The 21,647-nt window shown below is 44.0% G+C and overlaps 1 protein-coding gene across 1 annotated transcript; it reads left to right on the top strand.

Annotated features, from left to right (window-relative positions):
- The first annotated feature begins 438 nt into the window (after nucleotides 1-438).
- Nucleotides 439-15,622, top strand: LOC142212606 (inactive hydroxysteroid dehydrogenase-like protein 1). Its single transcript, XM_075280569.1, has 5 exons — nucleotides 439-511; nucleotides 5,456-5,688; nucleotides 8,525-8,961; nucleotides 12,095-12,313; nucleotides 15,483-15,622. The coding sequence occupies exons 2-5, from the start codon at nucleotides 5,469-5,471 to the stop codon at nucleotides 15,546-15,548; spliced, it is 942 nt and encodes a 313-aa protein (XP_075136670.1). The 5' UTR covers nucleotides 439-511; nucleotides 5,456-5,468; the 3' UTR covers nucleotides 15,549-15,622.
- The last annotated feature ends 6,025 nt before the right edge of the window (nucleotides 15,623-21,647 follow it).

Here is a 21,647-nt window from a genome sequence, read left to right as displayed (position 1 = left end):
TCTCTATAATGTAGTCCTATGACACCTCCATCACTCCTGTTCCTCCATCCTGCACTCTCACACATCTCTCCCCACTCTCTATAATGACTCCTATGACACCTCCATCACTCCTGTCCCTCAGTCCCGCACTCTCACACACCTCTCCTCACTCTCTATAATGACTCCTATGACACCTCCATCACTCCTGTCCCTCAGTCCCGCACTCTCACACACCTCTCCTCACTCTCTATAATGTAGTCCTATGACACGTCTAACACTCCTGTCCCTCAGTCCCGCACTCTCACACATCTCTCCTCACTCTCTATAATGTAGTCCTATGACACCTCCATCACTCCTGTTCCTCCATCCCGCACTCTCACACACCTCTCCTCTACCAGCTCCTGCTTCCTGTATCGAGCACAGGACTATACACCAGGAGACCCCGCCCCTTCCCGTGACGTCATAGCTAGCAGGAGCAACTCCATTGTAGACTGGACCAAGCAGAGAGCGGTGGCGGCAGCAGAGAGCGCAGGTCAGAGCAGCCCTCATGTGAGTGTGGAGCACGTGACGTCTGTGTACATGACCTGCCGACTGTATCATGAGCGGGATCTGTGCAGCGCTATGACAGCTGACCTGTTGCTAGGGTTGTTTGATTGGTTGCTAGGGTAGACTACGCTGCTGGTATTTTGCAGTCAGTCCCCTCCTCCTCCCTCCATGTGCAGCACACCGTAAAGTATGACAGAAGTTTATTGTCACCGCTGGCACTGAGCAGGCAGGAGAGATGTCACCTTAGGCCCCTCACTCACATAACTGCTGGGATTGCCCCCCATGTAAGGGGCAGTTCTATAAGCCCAGCCATACTGAGCCATTCCTGTGTTACTGCCTAGCACTGGCGGTATGGGTGTGGTGTCTGATGTAGTTTATCCCCATTGTAAGGCCAGGTGAGCACGGCAGAGATGAGACATGGACTGGTAGCCATAGTTATCACTGACCCATGGTATACTGTATAGGGCCTGCTCCATAGTTTGCACATTATTCGGCCTGGACACTTCTCAGCAAAAACTCCAGCTGTGTTTATGGGTTAGATAACATTCACGGTCCTATATATGAGGCCTAACAGAGGATTTACATAGGTCAGACAGTTCCACCCTATTCCAGGAGCTAGACGCATCGCGCCTGACATCCCATCCAGTGATCCCTTACTGGCTCCATCATAGATATAGAAGTAGATTAGAGATACCTATGATGCCAATCTCCTACATACGGCACCCTGGTGGTTACAATCTCCTACATATGGCACCCTGGTGGTTACAATCTCCTACATACGGCACCCTGGTGGTTACAATCTCCTACATACGGCACCCTGGTGGTTACACTATAGGAGCTATTGGCATGATAGATAACTATAATACTAGGAGTGGGTCTCCCAGAATAGAGTCTAAATCTGGCACATGAACCTCTGCCATGTGAGTGTAAGCTAAGACTCAGGCGAGGCACAGCTCTGGATTTATGGGTATGCTTTGCAAAAAATACTGCAGTTATGGTTTTTCTGATTTGGCGAAGTAGGAGGGAAATTACGCCGGATATTTACACCCTGAACATTTCCTCTTAAAGCACTAAAGCATTGCTAATCTGGGTAAACCGTGGTATGTCATTGTATTTTTAGGATTATTCCGAGGAAAGCATTTCCGCTATTTACAGGGTAAGTAATACATGTCTGATCAATGTGAATGCAGCAGTACACATGTGGGACCGCTGTTGTTTTTTTCTTGAATGTATTATTCACTATCAGTCTTTTGCCTTGGATTCTGAGTCCACTGTAGAATTCACAATAAAATTGGGTAGGACTACAGCTGAGCGAGTAGTATTCGATAGAATACTCCGGTATTCGAAATATTCGTACTCCATGGAATACTACTAGCTATTTGCAGTAAATATTCAATTCAGAACCAGCGTTGATTGGCCGAATGCTATACAGCATTCGGCAAATCAACGCTGGTTCTGCCGCAGGATCGTCCTTGCTAGTCAGGAGAGCTGGCAGCTTGCGGTTACGAGGGAGCTTACTTTTTATTAGCGCAACTGCAAGCACTGTGCAGTTAAAGCGCATGGACCCCATAGACTATAATGGGGTCCATGCGCTGTGCAGTTAAAGCGCATGGACCCCATAGACTATAATGGGGTCCATGCGCTTTAACTGCACTTCACTCCTCCTAAACACTCTCCTCCTGCTACTCGTGGGCTTGGTGACTCTCCTTTAGTCGAATAGTGGTTTCCCCTGAAACGAGCATTTTCCCCCCATAGACTATAATGGGATTCGATATTCGATCAAGTAGTCGAATATTGAGGCTCTACTCGAAACGAATCTCGAATATTTCACTGTTCGCTCATCTCTAGGTAGAACGTTTCTATGTTTTTTCAACATCCTGAAAAAAGAAGTGTCCACAGGTGTGTTCCATTGTAAATAATGAGAACTTAGGCTGACCGAGGCGCCATTTACCCAGGGATTGCTGGAACCTGGAGCGAGATTCGGGAGTAGCATGACAACCTATTGAAGGCTGCCATACTTGTCTGGCATTACGTTCTACTGCAGGCTGCAATAGAAGATTAAAGATGAGCAAATATACTTGATCGAATACCTCCAATGCATAGCTCCCATCACCAGAGAAGGTGGGAGGGGCAATAAAAATTTGATGCCCTGGAAGTGTTTATGCACTGGGAGCTATGCGGCGGAGGTATTCGAACGAGTATATTCGCTCATCTCTAGTGCTGATATTTTGCAATGCATTTGCATTGTAATGCATTGCATCAGTGGTCTAATAAATGCAATAAAAATAAATAACATTTTTTTAAAAAAAAATTCTAATCTCCCCCATTTCTGTAGAACACTATAGAGCAGGCATGTCAAACTCGGGGTACCCTGAGGACCACATGAGTAACAACAGGTTGTTGCGAGGGCCGCACACAGCAGCTAACGTCACACACGTATTTTAACAGCAGTCATGAAAACAAGATATGAAGTTGTAATATGTAACAGCAACTAATATATTTAACAAAAATACAGCAATTAAAAACTAAACATTTATCATTTTTTTTTCAAACTTTTTTAGTGTTTTGTCCTGAGGCTTGACACCTCTTTGTGCTAACAATTGTTGGTATATCAGGCTGAAATGACAACGCAGTGCCTACTTTGATCAAAGATAAGTGATCAGTCAGCCTTGTTCTCTGAGAAGATTTTGTTAGTTTCATAAAAGAAAATTATCTGTTTACATATACACCCTTCATCTGCCCCCAGTTTCATGTTCCCCCTCAATCTCTGCCCCCAGATTCATATCCCTCCCATCTCTGCCCCCAGATTCATATCCCTCCCATCTCTGCCCCCAGATTCATATCCCTCCCATCTCTGCCCCCAGATTCATATCCCTCCCATCTCTGCCCCCAGATTCATATCCCTCCCATCTCTGCCCCCAGATTCATATCCCTCCCATCTCTGCCCCCAGATTCATATCTCTCCCATCTCTGCCCCCAGATTCATATCCCTCCCATCTCTGCCCCCAGATTCATATCCCTCCCATCTCTGCCCCCAGATTCATATCCCTCCCATCTCTGCCCCCAGATTCATATCCCTCCCATCTCTGCCCCCAGATTCATATCCCTCCCATCTCTGCCCCCAGATTCATATCCCTCCCATCTCTGCCCCCAGATTCATATCCCTCCCATCTCTGCCCCCAGATTCATATCCTCCCCCATCTCTGCCCCCAGATTCATGTCCCCTCCATCTCTGCCCCCAGATTCATGTCCCCTCCATCTCTGCCCCCAGTGTCAAGTCCCCTCCATCTCTGCCCCCAGTGTCAAGTCCCCTCCATCTCTGCCCCCAGTGTCAAGTCCCCTCCATCTCTGCCCCCAGTGTCATGTCCCCTCCATCTCCGCCCCCAGTGTCGTCATGTCCCCTCCATCTCCGCCCCCAGTGTCGTCATGTCCCCTCCATCTCCGCCCCCAGTGTCGTCATGTCCCCTCCATCTCCGCCCCCAGTGTCGTCATGTCCCCTCCATCTCCGCCCCCAGTGTCGTCATGTCCCCTCCATCTCCGCCCCCAGTGTCGTCATGTCCCCTCCATCTCCGCCCCCAGTGTCGACATGTCCCCTCCTTCATCTGCCCCAAAAAATATATAAAAAGTGCCGAAAACTCCGTTTTTTTTTCTCTGTTTTGCCCCTGATAAGTTTAAATAAAAAGTGATCAAAGCAATAGATATTCCCCAAAATGGTATAATTAAAAAGTACGAATGGCTCTGCAAAAATGGCACCCTATGCATCCCTGTACACGGAAAACCTATCGGTGTCAGGGCAACTTTTAGAAAAGAAAAAATTTTTTTGCAAAGTTTTAGATTTTTGTTAGGGGGTTAAAATGTAAATACAGCTATATAAATTTGGTATCCCTAGAATTGTACTGAAACATAGAATACAGGTAACATGTCATTTTGGCTGCAGAGTAAACGCTGTAAAAACAAACCTTGTAAGAAAGTTGCACAAATGCATTATTTCTCCAATTCCACCCAATTTAGATTTTTTTTTTTCCAGCTTCCCAGTACATTTTATAGAATAATAAATAGCACCATTATGAAGAACAATTTGCCCCACAAACATTAAGCCCTCATATGGAATGGAAAAATTAAAAAAAAAGTTATGGGGTTTGGAAGGCAGGGAGCCTTTCCGCTATGGAATGCATAGGGATGGAATTTGGAGAGGAATCTGAGGCGGAAGAATATAGCATCTTGGACGGAAATATGAAAAAAAAAGTTAAGGGTGCATTCACACGGAGGAAAGTGGTGCTGAATTTGGTGTGGAATCCGTATAACATTCACCGCTGAAAAAAAAAGCCTCCCATTGACTTCAATGCTAGCAGAAAAAGGAATCCATTGAAGTCAATGAGGCTATTTTATATACCGCTGGAAAGCTGACCGTGCTGGAGATATTGGCCAGCCTTTTTGACAATAGAGGTGCTGAAACTAACGGCACCAAATCTAGTACCTGAGCACACATCAGGAAGGCTAGTGGTATATAATACCGCCGGTGACAGAGGATGTGAAAAGTCCTCTTTAAAGTATAAAAAAAATGTGATATTGCTGTAATCCTACTGTCCTGGTGAATAAAGATATAGGTGTATTCCTATGTAAGGGATATGTCACACATGCCTGATGTATGCGGGTCCCAGTTAGTGGGCACAGAGAAAGTATAGAGGGCTGCCTGTCTGGCTAGTTTCAGAAATACTGTATAAGTAAATAGAGACCCCTGCAGTAGCGAACGCTTCCACCCCTGTTTATCGCCTGTATATGCTGGTATAAACAAATACCGTTCACCATGTTTATCATCAAGAAACCATTGTAGTCTTCATCTACATTATATCCTGACAACTGTCTGTAAAATGTTAATATGTAATGTGCCTGGGATATTTGGTTAAACAGAACTTTCCATTATTTTCAGATTGACATCCTCCATGGCAGCAGTGGACAGCTTTCATCTTTTATACAGAGAGGTGGCCAGGTCTTGTCACAACCATTTGGAGTTGTTGGCTGTAGTTGGAGCCTTGTACACAGCTAAGAAAAGTCTTAACTTCTTGTATGACTGTTACAGTCTGCTGCGACTCCATGTTACCCCCTGTCTGTTCAGCAAGAGAAACCTTGTCCATCAATATGGACAGTGGGCAGTTGTGATCGGTAAGTAGAAAATTAAGAACCCTTGAAATGGTTTGAGCTGATAAAACTGTGAACTATGAGAGATGTAGATCCATAACACTAAAAATCAAGTAAATATTACTGTGGTCTACCATATAATTATTATTATTATTATTATTTTATTTTTTTTAAATGTAGATTGTGAGCCCGACATAGAGCTCACAATGTACATTTTTCCCTATCAGTATGTCTTTGGTATATAGGATGGAAATCCATACAAACACGGGGAGAACATACAAACTCTTTGCAGATGGTTTTATGCCCTTGGTGGGATTTGAACACCAGGACTCCAGCGCTGCAAGGCTGCAGTGCTAACCACTGAGCCACCGTGTGGCCCCCTGGTCTACCATATAATTATATCACACTACTCTGTACTGTTACATTGTCGGAACTAGCACATGAAAGGGGGGGGGGGTAAAAGGAGGTATTCCCATCTGCAGGTTTAGACTTGTACTTACCTATAATTATAAACAACTTTCTATAAATGGATAGCTCAGGTGAATATAAGAACCATTGTAGTATATGCTATTAAAATAATATGTTTCTTCACTTTTCAGGCTAATTTGCTTCCTATATATTAGTCTATGAAGAGGGGAGGGAGAGAAAAAGGCTGCTAGAAAAGTCACTGTGGTCTTTTAACATTGCTATGCTTGTAGATAACAGGCTACACATGCACAGAATGAGGCAATAAATGAATTGTCCAGCTGGTAGCAGCCACCTCCTCCTCCCTTCTCCAAAGAGTTCTATATGTGAAGCAGGATACAGATCTCCTTATATTACAAAGTTTTTATATTCACATGCACTATTCATTTATCAAGTTGTTTATAACTTGAGGGACACTTTAAGCTAACTGAAAGGTTTTACCCAATACAGTGCCTTATCTATTTTGCTCCGTTTGTCAGCGTTGAAGTCCTGGGTTTGAATCCAACCAGGGGAAACATTTGTATGGAGTTTGTATTTTCTCCCCAAACTCCAAAGATATGCTAATAGGGAATTTAGATTGTGAGCCCTATATGGTACAGGGACTGGCAATATCTGTAAAGCACTGCAGAATATGTTGGTGCTATACAAGTAACAGCAAAACTTTATAAACAAAAAAGCAAAAAATACAGCCCACTCACTTGATCGAAAATGTCTCTGGTGGTCAGCATATATTCCTTTCATGCATGGTTATTCCCTCAGAAGCAGAATGTATCATCAAACAAGTAAAAATAATAATAATAAAAACAATTCCAGCACCGGAGGAAAGGATGTATGTAAAATGTAACTTTTACTTCAAAAAATGGATACCATAAAATATCACATAAAAACAAATAAAAAGTTCCATGCGTGTTTCGAGACTGTCACCTGTTATAAGTAAGGCTTTAGTAAGAGCATGTTTTTACATTTTATTTATTTTTTGCATTCGTTAAATTGACGTGCTAAATGCACATGGAGGGGGACATTAAATTAGGGGGCAGATGGAGGGTGACATTAAACTGGGGCAGCTGGAGGAGGATATTAAACCATGGGGGGTAGCTGGAGACATGTCTGCCTCTAGTTGCCCCCAGTTTAATGTCCCCCTCCAACTATCTCCACTGTTTAATGTCCCCCTCCAGCTGTCCCAATTTAATGTCCCCTCTAGTTTCTGCTAGTTTATACTGGGGCACCAGGAGAGGGACTTAATACTGTGGGACATTTGGAGGAAAACGTTATAACGTGGGGTTGTATAATGTTAGGGTGACTGTAGGAGGATTATACTTTCTAGGGGCACATGGAAAGATGATTGAGAATGGGTGGAGTCAGCTTAAAAGGGGGTGGAGCTAAATTTGCTGCGGCACGCATGGCCCTCTAGAACCGTTACAATTTCTCATGTGGCCCCATGGGAAAATTAATTGCCCACCCCTGATCTAGATGCATTCTGATTTTATTTTTTGCAGCTTTCCAGTACATTGTAATGCATATTATAAATGGTATCACTATGAAGTTCAAACTGTCTTATAAAGTAAAAGCTCTCCTGCATCTCTATTCAGTCATTCTGCCATAGACTGCAGTACAGATGTACTGCAGGTTATAGGACTGTCTGTATAGCAGTGGTGCAGGCTACAGTTTTGTGGCCTGTAGCCTGAGAGGTCTGTAGAACTGCTTATGCAGGTGAATTGGACCTGCTTATGCTGGAGAGTTATCTTTACATAGGCATCTGGTCTAAAGTAATCTAAACTGTGAAACTAAACGGAACAGAAAAGAAGAAAAAGCCAAAACGGCTTCTGACATTCATCACAGATATTAACATCTGTGTCCTCAGTATCCTGGCTAGTGTATGCCTCCTGATCTTGATCTGAGATCAATGGGTTGCTAACCCCAGATAGATAGTATTGTTGTGATAGATATTCTAGAGCTGCATTCATAGTTTTTACCATCGACTTAATCCAGCATAGGGAATCCAGGGTGATTTTCGAAAGTCACCAGCGTTATAGTAATGCATAATTATATTGGAAGAAATTAACGTCATGCACAATCATAGTTTAATATAACAAAAAAAGAATTTTTTTTTACTTCAGCACACTGTATAGACTTGGAAAAATCAGGTTTACAAAAACAGCATTGCATTTTTTTCGATCTCCCATTGATTTTAATGACTGTTTCGAGGCAGAATCTGGTTTAAGACAGTTCATATTGCTTTTTTTTATTCCTTTCTAGCTCAAAATACAGCTAGAGGAATCAACTGCTACTAATTCCTATTGAAATGCATGGGAGACGTGCTTTAAGATTACCATCAGCCTAGTTTTATCTGGAAAACGCTAATAGGTTGCCTTTGTTTTTGGTTTTTTTTCTCCAGGTATCATGGATAACATTGTGAAAGCTTATGCTGAAGAGCTAGCTAAGTGCGGTATGAATATCCTCCTGATCAGCAGCAACAGAGAGATGATGCGCACGTTTTCAGAGGCCATCTCTGGAACCTATGGCGTTAAATCCAACTTTCTTGATATAAATTTCAGTGACGGTCCTGACGTGTATTTTATTGTTAAGATAGCATTGACAGAGTTGGATGTTGGTATTCTAGTGAATAATACTGCTGTGTTCGATGAGTATTCAGAGAGCATTGTTGAGGCTCCAGAGGAAAAAGTTTGGGAGATCATAAATGTCACCATTGCTGCATCGGTAATGATGGCTCATGCAGTTCTTCCGGTAATGGTAAAGAAGAAGCGAGGAGCCATTATCAATATGATACCTGGATCTGTTAGAGAGATTGACGCTCAAATTGCTGCCGCTAAGGTAAAGTATTGTGAAATACTTTGACATCGCTATAGCATATACAAGAAGGGTGTGGGTATAAAAACAAACTGCATTTATGTGTCTTTATAAAGCGCTATTATTGCTTTAATTAGAATGAAAACAAGCTACAGTGATGTCACACTTGGGGCCCATTTACATGTCAGAAAATGAAGAGGAATATGAGGCAAAATTACTCCTGAGATTCTTCTCCATTTTACGGACCTGTACACTCTGAGGCATTTATTGAACGATTAGCCTCAGTTGAAGAGAACTAATCAAAGTGCCTCATTTTTCATTGTCCTCCTTCGGCAGATTTAGGACAGAATTTGGAGATGATTTTGAGGCACAATCTGTGTAAACTTACTCTATTTTCTTTACGTGGGGTGAACAACAATTCTTTGTGTAAATTATATTTACAGGAAAGGTCTCCCATTTCCACATAATGTAGTAATATATCAATTCACTGAAAACCAAATTAATTCTTTAATGGCTTTGAATGGCATTTCATACACTAGTCTTGATATACCGTATCTTTCGGACTATAAGACGCACTGGACTATAAGACGCACCTAGGTTTTAGAGGAGAAAAATAGGGGGGAAAAATTTTCAAGCAAAAAATGGTAAAATATTTAATGTGTGGGAGTTGTAGTTTTGCAACGGCTGCAAGGCCACATTGACAGGTGACCCTGCAGCTGTATGGGGATGTATAGGGCGTTTATTTTTTGTGGGGTCAGATGTACTTCTTAGTTATACCATTTTGGGAAATGTCTATTGCTTAGATCACGTTTTGTTTAAATCAGAGGCAAAACGGTGAGAAAAACCCGGCAGTTTAGCACTTTTGATTTTGACGTTCACTGTACAGGAAAAATATTAGTAGACCGGGCATTTTCAGACACAGGGATACCTAATGTGTATGTTTCACAGTAATGTTATACTTTTATATGTATTCTAGGGAAAGGAGGTGAACATTTATTTATTTATTTTTAAAGTTTTTTGTTTTTTTTTAAACTATTTTATCAACGCCCCCTAGGGGGCTTGAACCTGCAATCATTTGATTGCAAGTCCCATAGACGGCAATACAGATAGTAATAGTAGATAGTAATAGATAGCAATACAGATATTGCCGTCTATGAGAGATTCTATACATTACTATTACGGCTGATCATAGACCAGCCACAATAGTAATATAGCGATGACAGGCCTGGGAGCCTTCATTAGGCTCCCGGCTGTCATCGGAACAGGTCGGCTCCTGCGAGCTCGTCGCGCAGGAGCCGGCCTGCAACTTTAAAGGTATGGGACCGGTGGGGACCCGCCCCCATTCTAACTTTGAACTTTTTTTGGGGGGGGGGGGGGAGAGGGGACATCTCCAGTGGGCATCTCTGCTGTAATGTTTACAGTGGAGTTGTTGGAGCTCATGCCTGCGATCTCTGATTGCAGGCATAAGCTTCGGTATTTAATGAGGGGCGGGACTTTGATGCCTGCAATCAGAGATCGCAGGCATTCGCTCCAGATCCGGCAACCGCTATAATAGAATGGCAGATGCCGGGGAGTGTGTTAGCCACCGGCACAGGGCCTGCAGCATTGTCACACTCCTGCCGCTGCAGAAAACCAGCGGTGGCAGGAGCGCGGCTCCCCACATTCGGTTCCATGCACCCTCATTTTCCTCTGAAATTTTTTGGGGAAAAAAAGTGCGTCTTATAGTCCGAAAAATACGGTACTGTGTGCGGGAATTAAATCCACCTGTTATTTGGGCAATTTGGTGAATATGGCACAAAACTGTAGAATGTCACAATTGCCCTGCATAACAATGTGCTCAAACCCACTAAAACTGGTGTAGGGTCTTTGTTAATCCTCTCTGTTTATTTATTTTTTAAGGAAATGTTTTACCAGAAAAATTACTGGGTAATTTTTATTTTATTTATTTTTTAATAAAAAAAAAAAAAGGTCTGGATTAGACACAGTCTAGGGAATTTGTGAATGTGGTTTAAGACAATAAAAAAGTTATACACACCTCCCCAATCTCCCTGAGGGATAGCTTTTGTGATAGTGGTATTCATAGAACTCTGCTGCTGTTTTTCCTGGGAGTATAAAACATACTGTATACAAAGTGTTTTGGGGCCAGTAACTGCACTCATAGGTATAAGATTTTGTTTGCCATTGTTCAATAAGCTCTTTTTATTGGACTATAGGACTTGAAATTTATAGCATTTTTTTTAGACATTTAAAGGGGTATTCCGGGTCTCTTTCTAACAGCCTAGCAAGGTTAAAGGGGCTCTATTATTGGAAAAAGTCATTTTTAACTAAGCACTAGAGGTGAGCGAGTAGTAATCGTTCGAATATCGAATCCTATTATAGTCTACGGGAAAAAACGGGAATGTTGTTCCGGTTTCCATGAAAACCAAAGTTCGACACCTTGGATCCTCCAACTTCCAGAAGTAGCAGGATGAGGAGCACAAGGAGGTTTTTGCATTGAATTCAATGGAATTTTCCCACATGGTATTCAACCGATACGAGTATTCGATGGAATACTACTCGCTCATCTCTACTAAGCACATACTTGCATAGCCTTATAGCCTTTAGAAAGTACAGAGAGGAGTGCTCGCTGAGAACTTCCTGTGCTCGCTGGAGGCTAGTTAGCATATGAATAGAAACGGGCTCGTTCAAAAACTACTGAGGCAATTTACATAGAAAAGGTATGTGCGGAATAGCCTTTCTAAAGCCTATGCAAGGATGTGCTTAGTTAAAAATGACTTTTCCCAATGATAGAGCCCCTTTAAAAATAACACTATATGCTCACCTCTCCATCCAGCAAAGAGTCTCTGTTCAGGCCCCTGGACTTTGTGTACTATCTGTTTGCATCAGCCAATCAGTGGCTGAGTGGTGGTGCTCCATTTGAACAGAACATCACTGCTCGGATTGTGATTGGCTGGTGCACTCAGGTGGGGGTCAAAGGTTAGGAAGACCAGGGACCAAACAAAGAGACTCTGCTGAACGGAGAGGTGAGTTTTTAGTGTTCAACCCACGCTAGAGGGTAAAAAAAAACTTGGAACACCCCTTTAAATAGATAGAAAGTGTGTGTGAAGGGGCCTGCAGTTCTCAAAGCCACTTCAACATTGTGCTTTCTTTCACCTAGGCTTACCTGATGACCTTCAGCAGGCAATTATATTCCGAGGTGATATCCAATGGTATATTTGTGCAATGTTTAACTCCTTTGCATATAAGAAGCATACAAACATCCAGATACGGAATCTCCTCCATCTTTTCTCCAGCACCTGATGTTTATGCTCGCCATGCTGTGAGAACGTTGGGTTACTCCAGCAGGACCACAGGGTATTGGCCTCATTCATTGCAGGTACTAAATGATTATCCGTGGATGATATGCAGATGTATTTTTATTACATATTAATTCTGTTCCTTTCTTGAAAGCAATTGGCAGTAAATAAAGATTTTGTAGATTTACTTGCAAAAAAAAACAAAAAACAGAAGTCAGCCCAATTTTACCTCCTAAGGGGGAGTTCACACGGAGTAACGTGCCGTGTGATGTGGCACGTATACGGCGTGTGAGACTTTGAGCACCGTAAACGCTCCCATTGAATTCAATGGGAGAGAGGATCGTATACGCCACGTTATTTTGCGGCCGCAAAATAACGCGGCGTTTACGATCCAGGCTCCCATTGAAATCAATGGGAGCTTTTACAGCGCGCAAAGTCTCACACGCCGTATACGTGCCACATCATGCGGCACGTTACTCCGTGTGAACTCCCCCTAATATGGGCATTTACCATAGAATAGATCTAATCACAGGCGGTTTGGCCCTTGCAATTAACTTACCCCATTAGTGACCATCATTGTGCCTTATGGCAGTCACCAATAGGCTTTATTCTGATACATATGCCTTTTAAACAGCATATGTATTGGTGCCTGACACAGGTCTCCTGTTCTGGGTGAAAATGGTGTGTGGCTATGTACTCACAGCCTGCTACCTGCTCTTAACCCCTTGTATGTGAAAAACTCAAATTCCGAGTGTTTAACACTTTCAAAGTTGCAGACTGTGCCCCCTATCTGCAAACATGATTGCAGGGTGCAGATGCCATTATTTGGCAGCTGTGGGCTTAATGAAGGCCTCCCAGGTCCTGTATTTGCCATTTAGGCTGTGCCAAAGCCCTAATACGATGAAAAACAATCACATTAAATGGGTTTCCTGAGATCCTGCAGAATGCATACTGATAACTGGGCTGCTGCCTGTGGAATAGAGCACCTGTAAAAGATAGATTTTAATTTAAAATGGCTATTTCCTGTATCTGCAAAACACTGCAGAGCTCATAATACTGTATACCTCCCAGGATCTCTTACTTGTTAGTATTATGGGGATATTGTCACTCTTTAGGGAGAGACCACCATATAGGTGTGTGGAGACTTGTTAAGCCTTTAGCACTCCACTTTGCAAGGAACAATGGGAAGAATATGCAAATCTGCCTTCCATGATGTAATTAGGAAGACAGTTGCTGCCTCAGTATTGCAAACCAATAGAGGGCGCTCACTGGAATGTGCAAGCCTGTCTTATGACAGTATTCCAGTCAGTGGCGTAACTACCACCATCGCAGCGGTAGCAGCTGCCACAGGGCCCGGGACATTAGGGGCCCGGTGACAGCTGCTATCATTATGCTCGGAGGTCTTTTCGGACCCCCGAGTATAATGATCGGGGCCCCCTGTTGGTGGAATACTTTCCACCAACAGGGGGCCCCGAAGCTGCAGCAACGGCTGACACACAGGAGCTGCAGCTCTGGCTCCTGTCAGCGCTTCAGGAAGATCTCCCTCTCTCCCCCCTCCCTTTCTCTGCTGTCCTCTGCCCACCAATGAGAGGAGGAGGCGGGGCTTATCCCTTCCGTCCTGCACAGAAGAGAAGAGGAAGAAGCTGCTCCAGGAAAATGAAACTGAAGCTACACAGGTACGTACTGGGGTTACTTATTACTATCAGGCATTTTGGGGGATTACTTGTGTTTTAGTAACTCCATGTGCCTCATAGTAATAGCAGTTAACCCATCATCTCCCTCACATTAACCCCTGTTTGCCTCACCATAAGAGTTACTGATATGTGAGACATATGGGGGTAATAGTAATGAAGATACTTTATTATTACCTCCATGTCTCTCACATATCAGTAACTCTTATGTGAGGTACACAAGGCTTAATGTGAGTGACATGATAGGGTTAACTGCTATTAATAGGAGTTACTAAATTGTAATGCACATGACCAGATTTTTTTTTATCCACAATTTGTCCTGGTATAGCGGTCAGCGGTGACAGTATTTAGTCCTGTAGGGGCCACTAAGGGACATAATACTGTGTGCAGGGGCCACTATTGGGTATAATACTGTGTGCAGGGGCCACTATTGGGTATAATACTGTGTGCAGGGGCCACTATGGGACATAATACTGTGTGCAGGGGCCACTATTGGGTATAATACTGTGTGCAGGGGCCACTATGGGACATAATAGAGCGCGCAGGAATGCGTAGGAGGGACTCGGTCGAGATCTTCGGTGTCGGGGGGCCCCATGTCAAAAGTTCGCCACGGGGCCCCGCCATTCCTAGTTACGCCACTGATTCCAGTGAAATAACCCAATAATGGCTGCTCCCTTTAGCATCATGCCCGACCTTCCAAGAGGCCTTTGTTTTGCAATGACGCTGGGGTTATTACAGGGAGCAGCCATTATTGGGTTATTTCACTGGAATCCTGTCATAAGACAGGCTTGCACATTCCAGTGAGCGCCCTCTATTGGTTTGCAATACTGAGGCAGCAACTGTCTTCCTAATTACATCATGGAAGGCAGATTTGCATATTCTTCCCATTGTTAGTATTATGTCACCATAGGTCCTGAAACTGCTGTGATAACACTGGGGAAGGGGGCAATATGGGAAGGGGGGGCTTATAGGAAACAGATTACCGTAGGTTATGAGAGGTAGGCCAGAGGAATAGGGGGACGGGGCTTTCATGAATTTGAGGTCACATGGCTGCTTTCAGTAGTATCTGAAGGCAGCAGAGACATCTTGTTTTCAAAGCAATCCATGTTAGAAAAGAGAGGTCACACTGTGATCATGTGACTTTATTAAAGGGGAAAGAAGAAAAAGGAAAGACACTGTAAATAGTCAACTATTAGCATCAGAGGGATGGTGTTTCAGACAGTATGAGTAAAAAAAAAAAAAAATCACCAGAGTATCCTATTAACAGTGTACACCCTGGTGTAACTATTACAATTACAACCTGGTCATTTGTACATGTAGAGATATACACAGACAGGCAGGTGTATATCTTTTCAGTTCACTTTCATTATATGAGCACACCTTGTTTTACATGAGGGATGAATAGAAGTTACATTTTAGTATAGGTTTTAATATTGCACTTAGTTGCCCTGGGGCATAAAATAGCTCTCTATTCTTTTGCATAATGCTACTAACTTTATAGGGTTTTGCTATTTTGTTTCAAGTTAATACTAATGATTTAATTTTCCCTTTCGTGCAGCTCCTTGCATGTCGATGGATTCCCAGCTGGTTATGTAGATCAATAGGAAGCTTTGCCCAACAGTGACAATTGAATGTGTTGCTATGACTAAGAAGTATTTTGTGCTGCTTGTCTTGTTTCCACTGTGGTGCCAGTTCATGTGTTTGCTAGATCTTGCCATTTTGACCTCAAATATAGATTTTCACTGTTGTTGTAAAATAGAACTAGATATATTTTCCTGTTTACTATAAACATTTGTTTATTAATTAAATGTCACTGATAAATCAGAGGACACAAAATGTACAGATCTTCAATATTTGTAATGAATTCTGCTAAATGTCTAATGGGATTGATATAATTTTTTTGTCCGCGCTTTCTTCTCTAGTTTATGTCACGGAGATGTTGAATAGGTATTCTATAGCTCCCTTCCGTCCTGGACGAGTGCCCCGCTACCTGCTGCCATGGCAGGGTAAAATCCACTCACCCACTCCTGAGTCCTGCTCCAGAGTCCCTCCTCCTGCCTCCCAAGTCTGCCTTCCAAATGCCGCCTCCTGGATCCCACCTCCCGGCCGCTACTATAATGTGGGCTTGGCTCCCTATGTAACTAGACGTTAGGTGCCACCCATGCTCGCTCCCACAGAAACAACCACCCTACTACAGCACCTCCCCCATAGCCTAAAGGACAGGAGATGGAGAGGGCACGGCGCTTCTGCCACACAATGTGTTTAGGGAGTGTTCACACTACCGTTGGTGTCCGACAGCTAGTGTCCGCTGCTAATGTCCGTGAAAAATCTTGTGCAGACATTAGCATCGGACACTAGCTGTGTCCGTGACATTTTGCATTGATTTAAATGGAGATCGGGTGCGTTCTTTTACTGTCCATGGGTGTCCTTAATTGTCCATTCCCAAAAATGTCCGACTTTTCAAGCGGACAGCAAAAACCTACATGTCGGGTTTTGCTGTCCGCTTGAAAAGTTGGACATCGTGAAGAGGGTGTGTGTCAGAGCTTTCACCTCCCCCCAGAAACCCAAGAGACGAGGACAAAACCAAAAAATGTGAAATAGTGAACTTACTGCAGTATTGCAGCGCCAACACCTTGATGGGAGCGCAGGGTTAAGGGCATGAAGAAGAGCCGGGGTGCGATACCAGTGCATTAGGAGTTTATATTGCGTTTCCCTAAAGGTTATACACTGGGACGATTTCTGAGCACGAGACCAAGACAATCTGCCACTGTCCCTGGGAGATGGGGGTGCCAAATACCTCCTCCCATTTGGCCATATAGCAATGCCAAAAAGGAGAACCAGTCGTCTAAGAGGCAAGAAGCTGGTGTACAGAGGATATGAGGCCCCTCATGGAAGTGCCAGCCTGACAGATCCTTTCAAAGGACGTAGGTAGGGAGACTCCAGTGGAGCCATGGAGGGAGCTGACAAAGTGAACTACCTGGTAATAATGAAGCCTTTCGGCCTGAGTGAGACCTAAGTTAGCTACAACATAGTCAAAGGGCCTAAGCTCTAATGTCGCAGGGTCAATCAGATAAGCAATCCGGAAAAGGCATGCCGTGGACCACACTCTGACCATAGCAGGCGACAGACTATCAGGGAGGAGAGGGTTATATAGGATAGACACCATGGACGAGCACGGGGACACCAAAGAGAGCTTAGCATTACACACGGACCAGATGGAGCGAGTAAAACATATGGGGCCAAGCAAGTAGGGGGAGGGAGGAGCTAACCCACAGGAAAGCATTGGGGTGCATAGGAGCCAGCCAGAGCTTTTCTATCTCCACCCACCTAGTATATGCTGGTGCAGAGGCCCAAAACGGAACACAGTGCAGGTGGGTCGCCCAGTAGTAATGTAAAAGATCTGGGACAGCTAAACCCCCAGACTCCCTCCTCGCCAACATAACCGACCAGGGGATTTGGTGACGTTTGGCCTGCCATATACATCGAAAGATAGCTTTCTGCAAAACGCGAAGATCATTCTGCAGAACCACAACGGGGAGCGTCTCGAAGTAATAGAGGAGTTACGGTAGGAGGGTAATTTTTACTGCCGCGATCCTCCCCAGTAGAGAGATCAGGAGGGAGCACCTCAGTTTTTGAAAGGTTCATCTTATACCCCGAAAAGTCGCTGTACGTTGTGAGAAGTCATAAGAGGTTAGGGAGAGTAGTATGGGGAGAAGAACATCATCGGCAAAAAGAGAGACCTTAAATACCTTATCCCGAACTGGAATGCCCTCAGGATCACGGCGGATCCTAGCCGCCAACGGTTCAATGCATAAGGCAAAAATTAAGGGGGAAAGGTGGCAGCCCTGGCGAGTATCGTTTCGGATGGAGAAAGAAGGAGAGGAGGCATGGGGAAGGCTAATCGCCGCTGAGGGGTGGGAATAGAGAGCCCGGATCGCCACTAGGACGGGGCCTGAGAACCCGAAGGCCTTCAAAGTTTCCTGCATAAATGCCCAGTTAAGGCGGTCAAAGGCCTTTTCGGCGTCCAGGCTCAATAGCAGAGCCGGGATAGAGTGGTGGTTGGCTACCTCTACCAAGTCCACAGCTCTCCTAGTGTTATCGCAACCCTGACGACAGGGGACAAAGCCAACCTGATCCTTATGAACAAGGAGAGGGAGCCAAGCATTCAATCTGTTCGCTAGAAGTTTAGTGAAGAGCTTCAAGTCAGTGTTTAATAAGGCTATTGGGCGATAATTAGCACAGTGCTGGGGGTCTTTACTTGGTTTAGGAATTAGTGTAAGGAGGGAACTGGACATCGAGGGAGGGATTGGGGAGCCAGAGAGGAAAGAGAGAGTCAGGAGGTGAAAGGCCTTGTAATAATAGTAAGTAAACCCATCCGGACCAGAGATTTACCATTAGGGAGGTCCTTTAGGACACCTGCCAACTCCTCCGCCATGATAGGAGAGTTTAGGGAAGACAAAGCAGTATAAGAAAGACGCGGTAGATGGCAGTCCGCGAGGTAAGCAGCCAAACTAGAGGGACCGTCCACCTGTGCAAGTGCCTTAGGAGGGGGCAAATTATACAGTTTGGAGTAGTAGGATTGGAAAGCTTGAGCCACAGAGTAAAGGTGGTGTTGAAGGATGCCCGCGGAGTTGAACACAGAATGGAGACTGGAAGACGACTGTTGATCCCTGAGAGTCTTAGCCAATAATGTGTGGGGTTTATTGCCCTGCTCAAAGTAACGTTGGCGCGAATAAAGAAGACGTTGTACATGGCATGTCTCCAAAGAGCGGAGATCAGCCCTGGCAAGGACCAGGCAGAGGAGGACCCCCAGGGATGGGTGGGTTGCTAGAGAGACCATTAAAGGGGCTCTATCAGCAAAATTTTGCTGTATGAGCCAAACATATGCGTGAATAGCCTTTAAAAAGGCTATTCAGGCACCGCTAATCTTATTTTAAACCCCCGTCCCGTTTTAAAATAAAACAATAAAAACATTATATATAAATCATACCTTTGCATGCACGGGGGGCGGTCGTGCATGATACGATGTCATCTTCTGGCACACCTACCTCTTCTTTATTCTTCTTTCGGCGACGCCCTCTGGTCCTGGTTCTTCCCGGCTTCATCTTTATCTTCTTCTGGCGGTAGGAGAGAGGGTAATAACTACTGAGGCATGATCAGACCACAAGAGGGAGCCAATGGCAGTATCTGCAAGCTGGCGAAGGGCCGGGGCATTTCCAAAGAAGTAGTCAATACACGTGTGCGTATTATGGGGGTGAGAAAAAAAGGTATAGGAGCGGGCCGTGGGGTTGTCTATATGCCAGAGGTCATAGAGGGAGTGAGAACAGATCAACTGGCGGAACTCTCGAGCCAGGAGAGCTTGTTGGCGAGGGACCTGGGTTGAAGGAACCGATAGACGATCTACCTGTTCGGAGAAGCTCATGTTAAAGTCGCTGCCAACCAACCAAATCGCCGGGGAAAGGGAACGTAGGCGTGAGAGAACCTGACGCAAGAAGGAAATCTGGCCAGAGTTGGGGGCATAGAGATGACATAAGACAATGGGGGCACCGCGGAGAAAACCCTTCAGGTTGATGAAGCGTCCTCCTGGGTCAAGATGGGACGCCGTTACCGAAATCGGGCACGAACGAGACAAAAGTATAGCGACCCCCGCCCTACGACGGTCATGAAAAGCGGAGAAAGCAGTCGGGAAGTGATGTTTAGCAAAGTTGAACGTGCCCGTATAGTTGAAGTGGGATAGGAAGAACACTGCGCTACTCCACTGAAGTTAACATCACACGCACTTTATTTCGTTTCCTTAAAACACACGGTAAAGGTAAGTGTTGTTGAACACTTACCTCTGGGGGGTTAAAATGTTTTTGTTTTGTTTTTTTTACAAACAGTCATAAATACACACAAAAGCAGTTGTTTTGTTTTTTTTCAATTCCACACCATTCTCAAATTATTTCAAGCTTCCAGGTCACTGTAGGGAATATTAAATGGTGCCATTATGAAGTAAAATTTAAGCCTTCATTGGCCTCTATGAACAGAAAAATAAAAGTTATGGTGTTTTGATGACAGGGAGTCAAAAGTGAAAATAAAGAACCGAGAAATGACTGCGGCAGGAAGGATAAACGAGAGTAAGTTGTCTGAAAAGTTAGAGAATGAAGGAGTTATGAAGGTGTTCCATCAGGGATGTCAATCTCATTTTCACGAGGGCCAAATCTTCTGTATGGTTGTCTTCCTGTCTTTCAAACCGCATAACTTTTTTTATTTTCCCGTTCACAAAGCCATAAGGGCTTAACGTTTGCAGGACAGATTGTTCATCATAAGGGTGCATTCAGACTACGTAACGCCGGGCGTGTATGAGAGCCGTACACGCCGGCATTACGGCAGACTGCCGAACACTTCCCATTCACTTCAATGGGAGCGCTCGTAAACGCCGCTGTTACGAGCGCTCCCATTGAAGTGAATGGGAAGTGTTCGGCAGTCTGCTGTAACGCCGGCGTGTACGGCTCTCATACACGCCCGGCGTTACGTAGTGTGAATGCACCCTAAGGGTACGATATAATATTCCATACAATGTACTGGGAAGCTGGAAAAAAATCAGAATAGGGTGGAAGTGGAGAAAAAGTGCATCTGTGCAACATTCTTCTGGGATTTGTTTTTATGGCACTCAATGTGCAGCCAAAATGACATGTCACCTGCATTTTTTGGTGTGATTCCGGGGATATCAAATTTATATGGTTTTATTTACATTGTTAAATGTTGCAAAATTTTGCATATTCTGACATCCAGTAATTTTTTTACTTTTACATGTATTCTAGGGAAACTTTTTAAATAGTTTTTTTCTTCTGTATTTATTAGACCTCTTAGGGGTCTGATCACTAATAGACTACACTGTAAAATAGTGCACTTCTGCATAGAGCAGCTTGTAATGGAAGAATATTCCAGACAAGCTTGTAATATAATGTCCTCTATAAAGTGATATATAGAAAGTGAGTGATTATAAATCATGAAGCCTTCAACATCACACAGATATAAATAATAATAATAAATTTTATTTATATAGCACCAACATATTCCGCAGCTCTGTACAATTAGTAGGGTTGAAGTAAAGACAAAAAGATAGATTACAAAGAAATAGTCACTTTACACAATGGGACTGAGGACCCTGCTTGCAGGAGCTTACAATCTATGAGGTACAGGGGGGTGACACAAGAGGTAGCAGGGGCATCATCAGAGGTAGCATTGCTTATACAATGGTCAGACAATTTTGTAATAGAGGTTACTGTCATTACATAAACATAAAACTGTATGAGCCGTCAGCAGTCGTGTCCTTTAACATGTGGATGGAGCTTGGACATATAAGGATAGCCTGAAACGGCATCATATCATGTGGGGTGATGTGGGAGTGGGAACAGAGGAGGGTTCGTTTTAGGGATTCTAATTACAATACGGAAGGGTTTACATTAGGAATTGTGATAGGCCTGTCAAGTCATTTACAATACAAAGCCATGAAGAGCAATGGAAAATGGGACCACAAGGCCTCCCACTGAGACCAGTCACAGGAAGTGACATAACATGTGAGGTGTATTACTTCCCATTGAAACTGCCAACCACAAGTGACATCATATTTCAAGGGGTTGTTGTCTATTAAAACTATTTATTTATTGGTGGACTGGACATGAATCTATATATTATATTTACTACTCCCCCACCCATATATTATGCCAGAAATTAGTTC

This window comes from Leptodactylus fuscus, chromosome 7, assembly GCF_031893055.1.
Source record: "Leptodactylus fuscus isolate aLepFus1 chromosome 7, aLepFus1.hap2, whole genome shotgun sequence".
Lineage (NCBI taxonomy): Eukaryota > Metazoa > Chordata > Amphibia > Anura > Leptodactylidae > Leptodactylus > Leptodactylus fuscus.
Note: the sequence above shows the minus strand (reverse complement) of the source record. Positions and strands in the feature narration are given on the sequence as shown.

Coding starts and splice junctions, on each gene's coding strand:
- LOC142212606 (XM_075280569.1), top strand. CDS start 5,469: ATGGCAGCAGTGGACAGCTTTCATCTTTTATACAGAGAGGTGGCCAGG. Junction 5,689..8,524: donor ACAGTGGGCAGTTGTGATCG/GTAAGTAGAAAA, acceptor TTTTTTCTCCAG/GTATCATGGATAACATTGTG. Junction 12,314..15,482: donor ATTGGCCTCATTCATTGCAG/GTACTAAATGAT, acceptor CCTTTCGTGCAG/CTCCTTGCATGTCGATGGAT.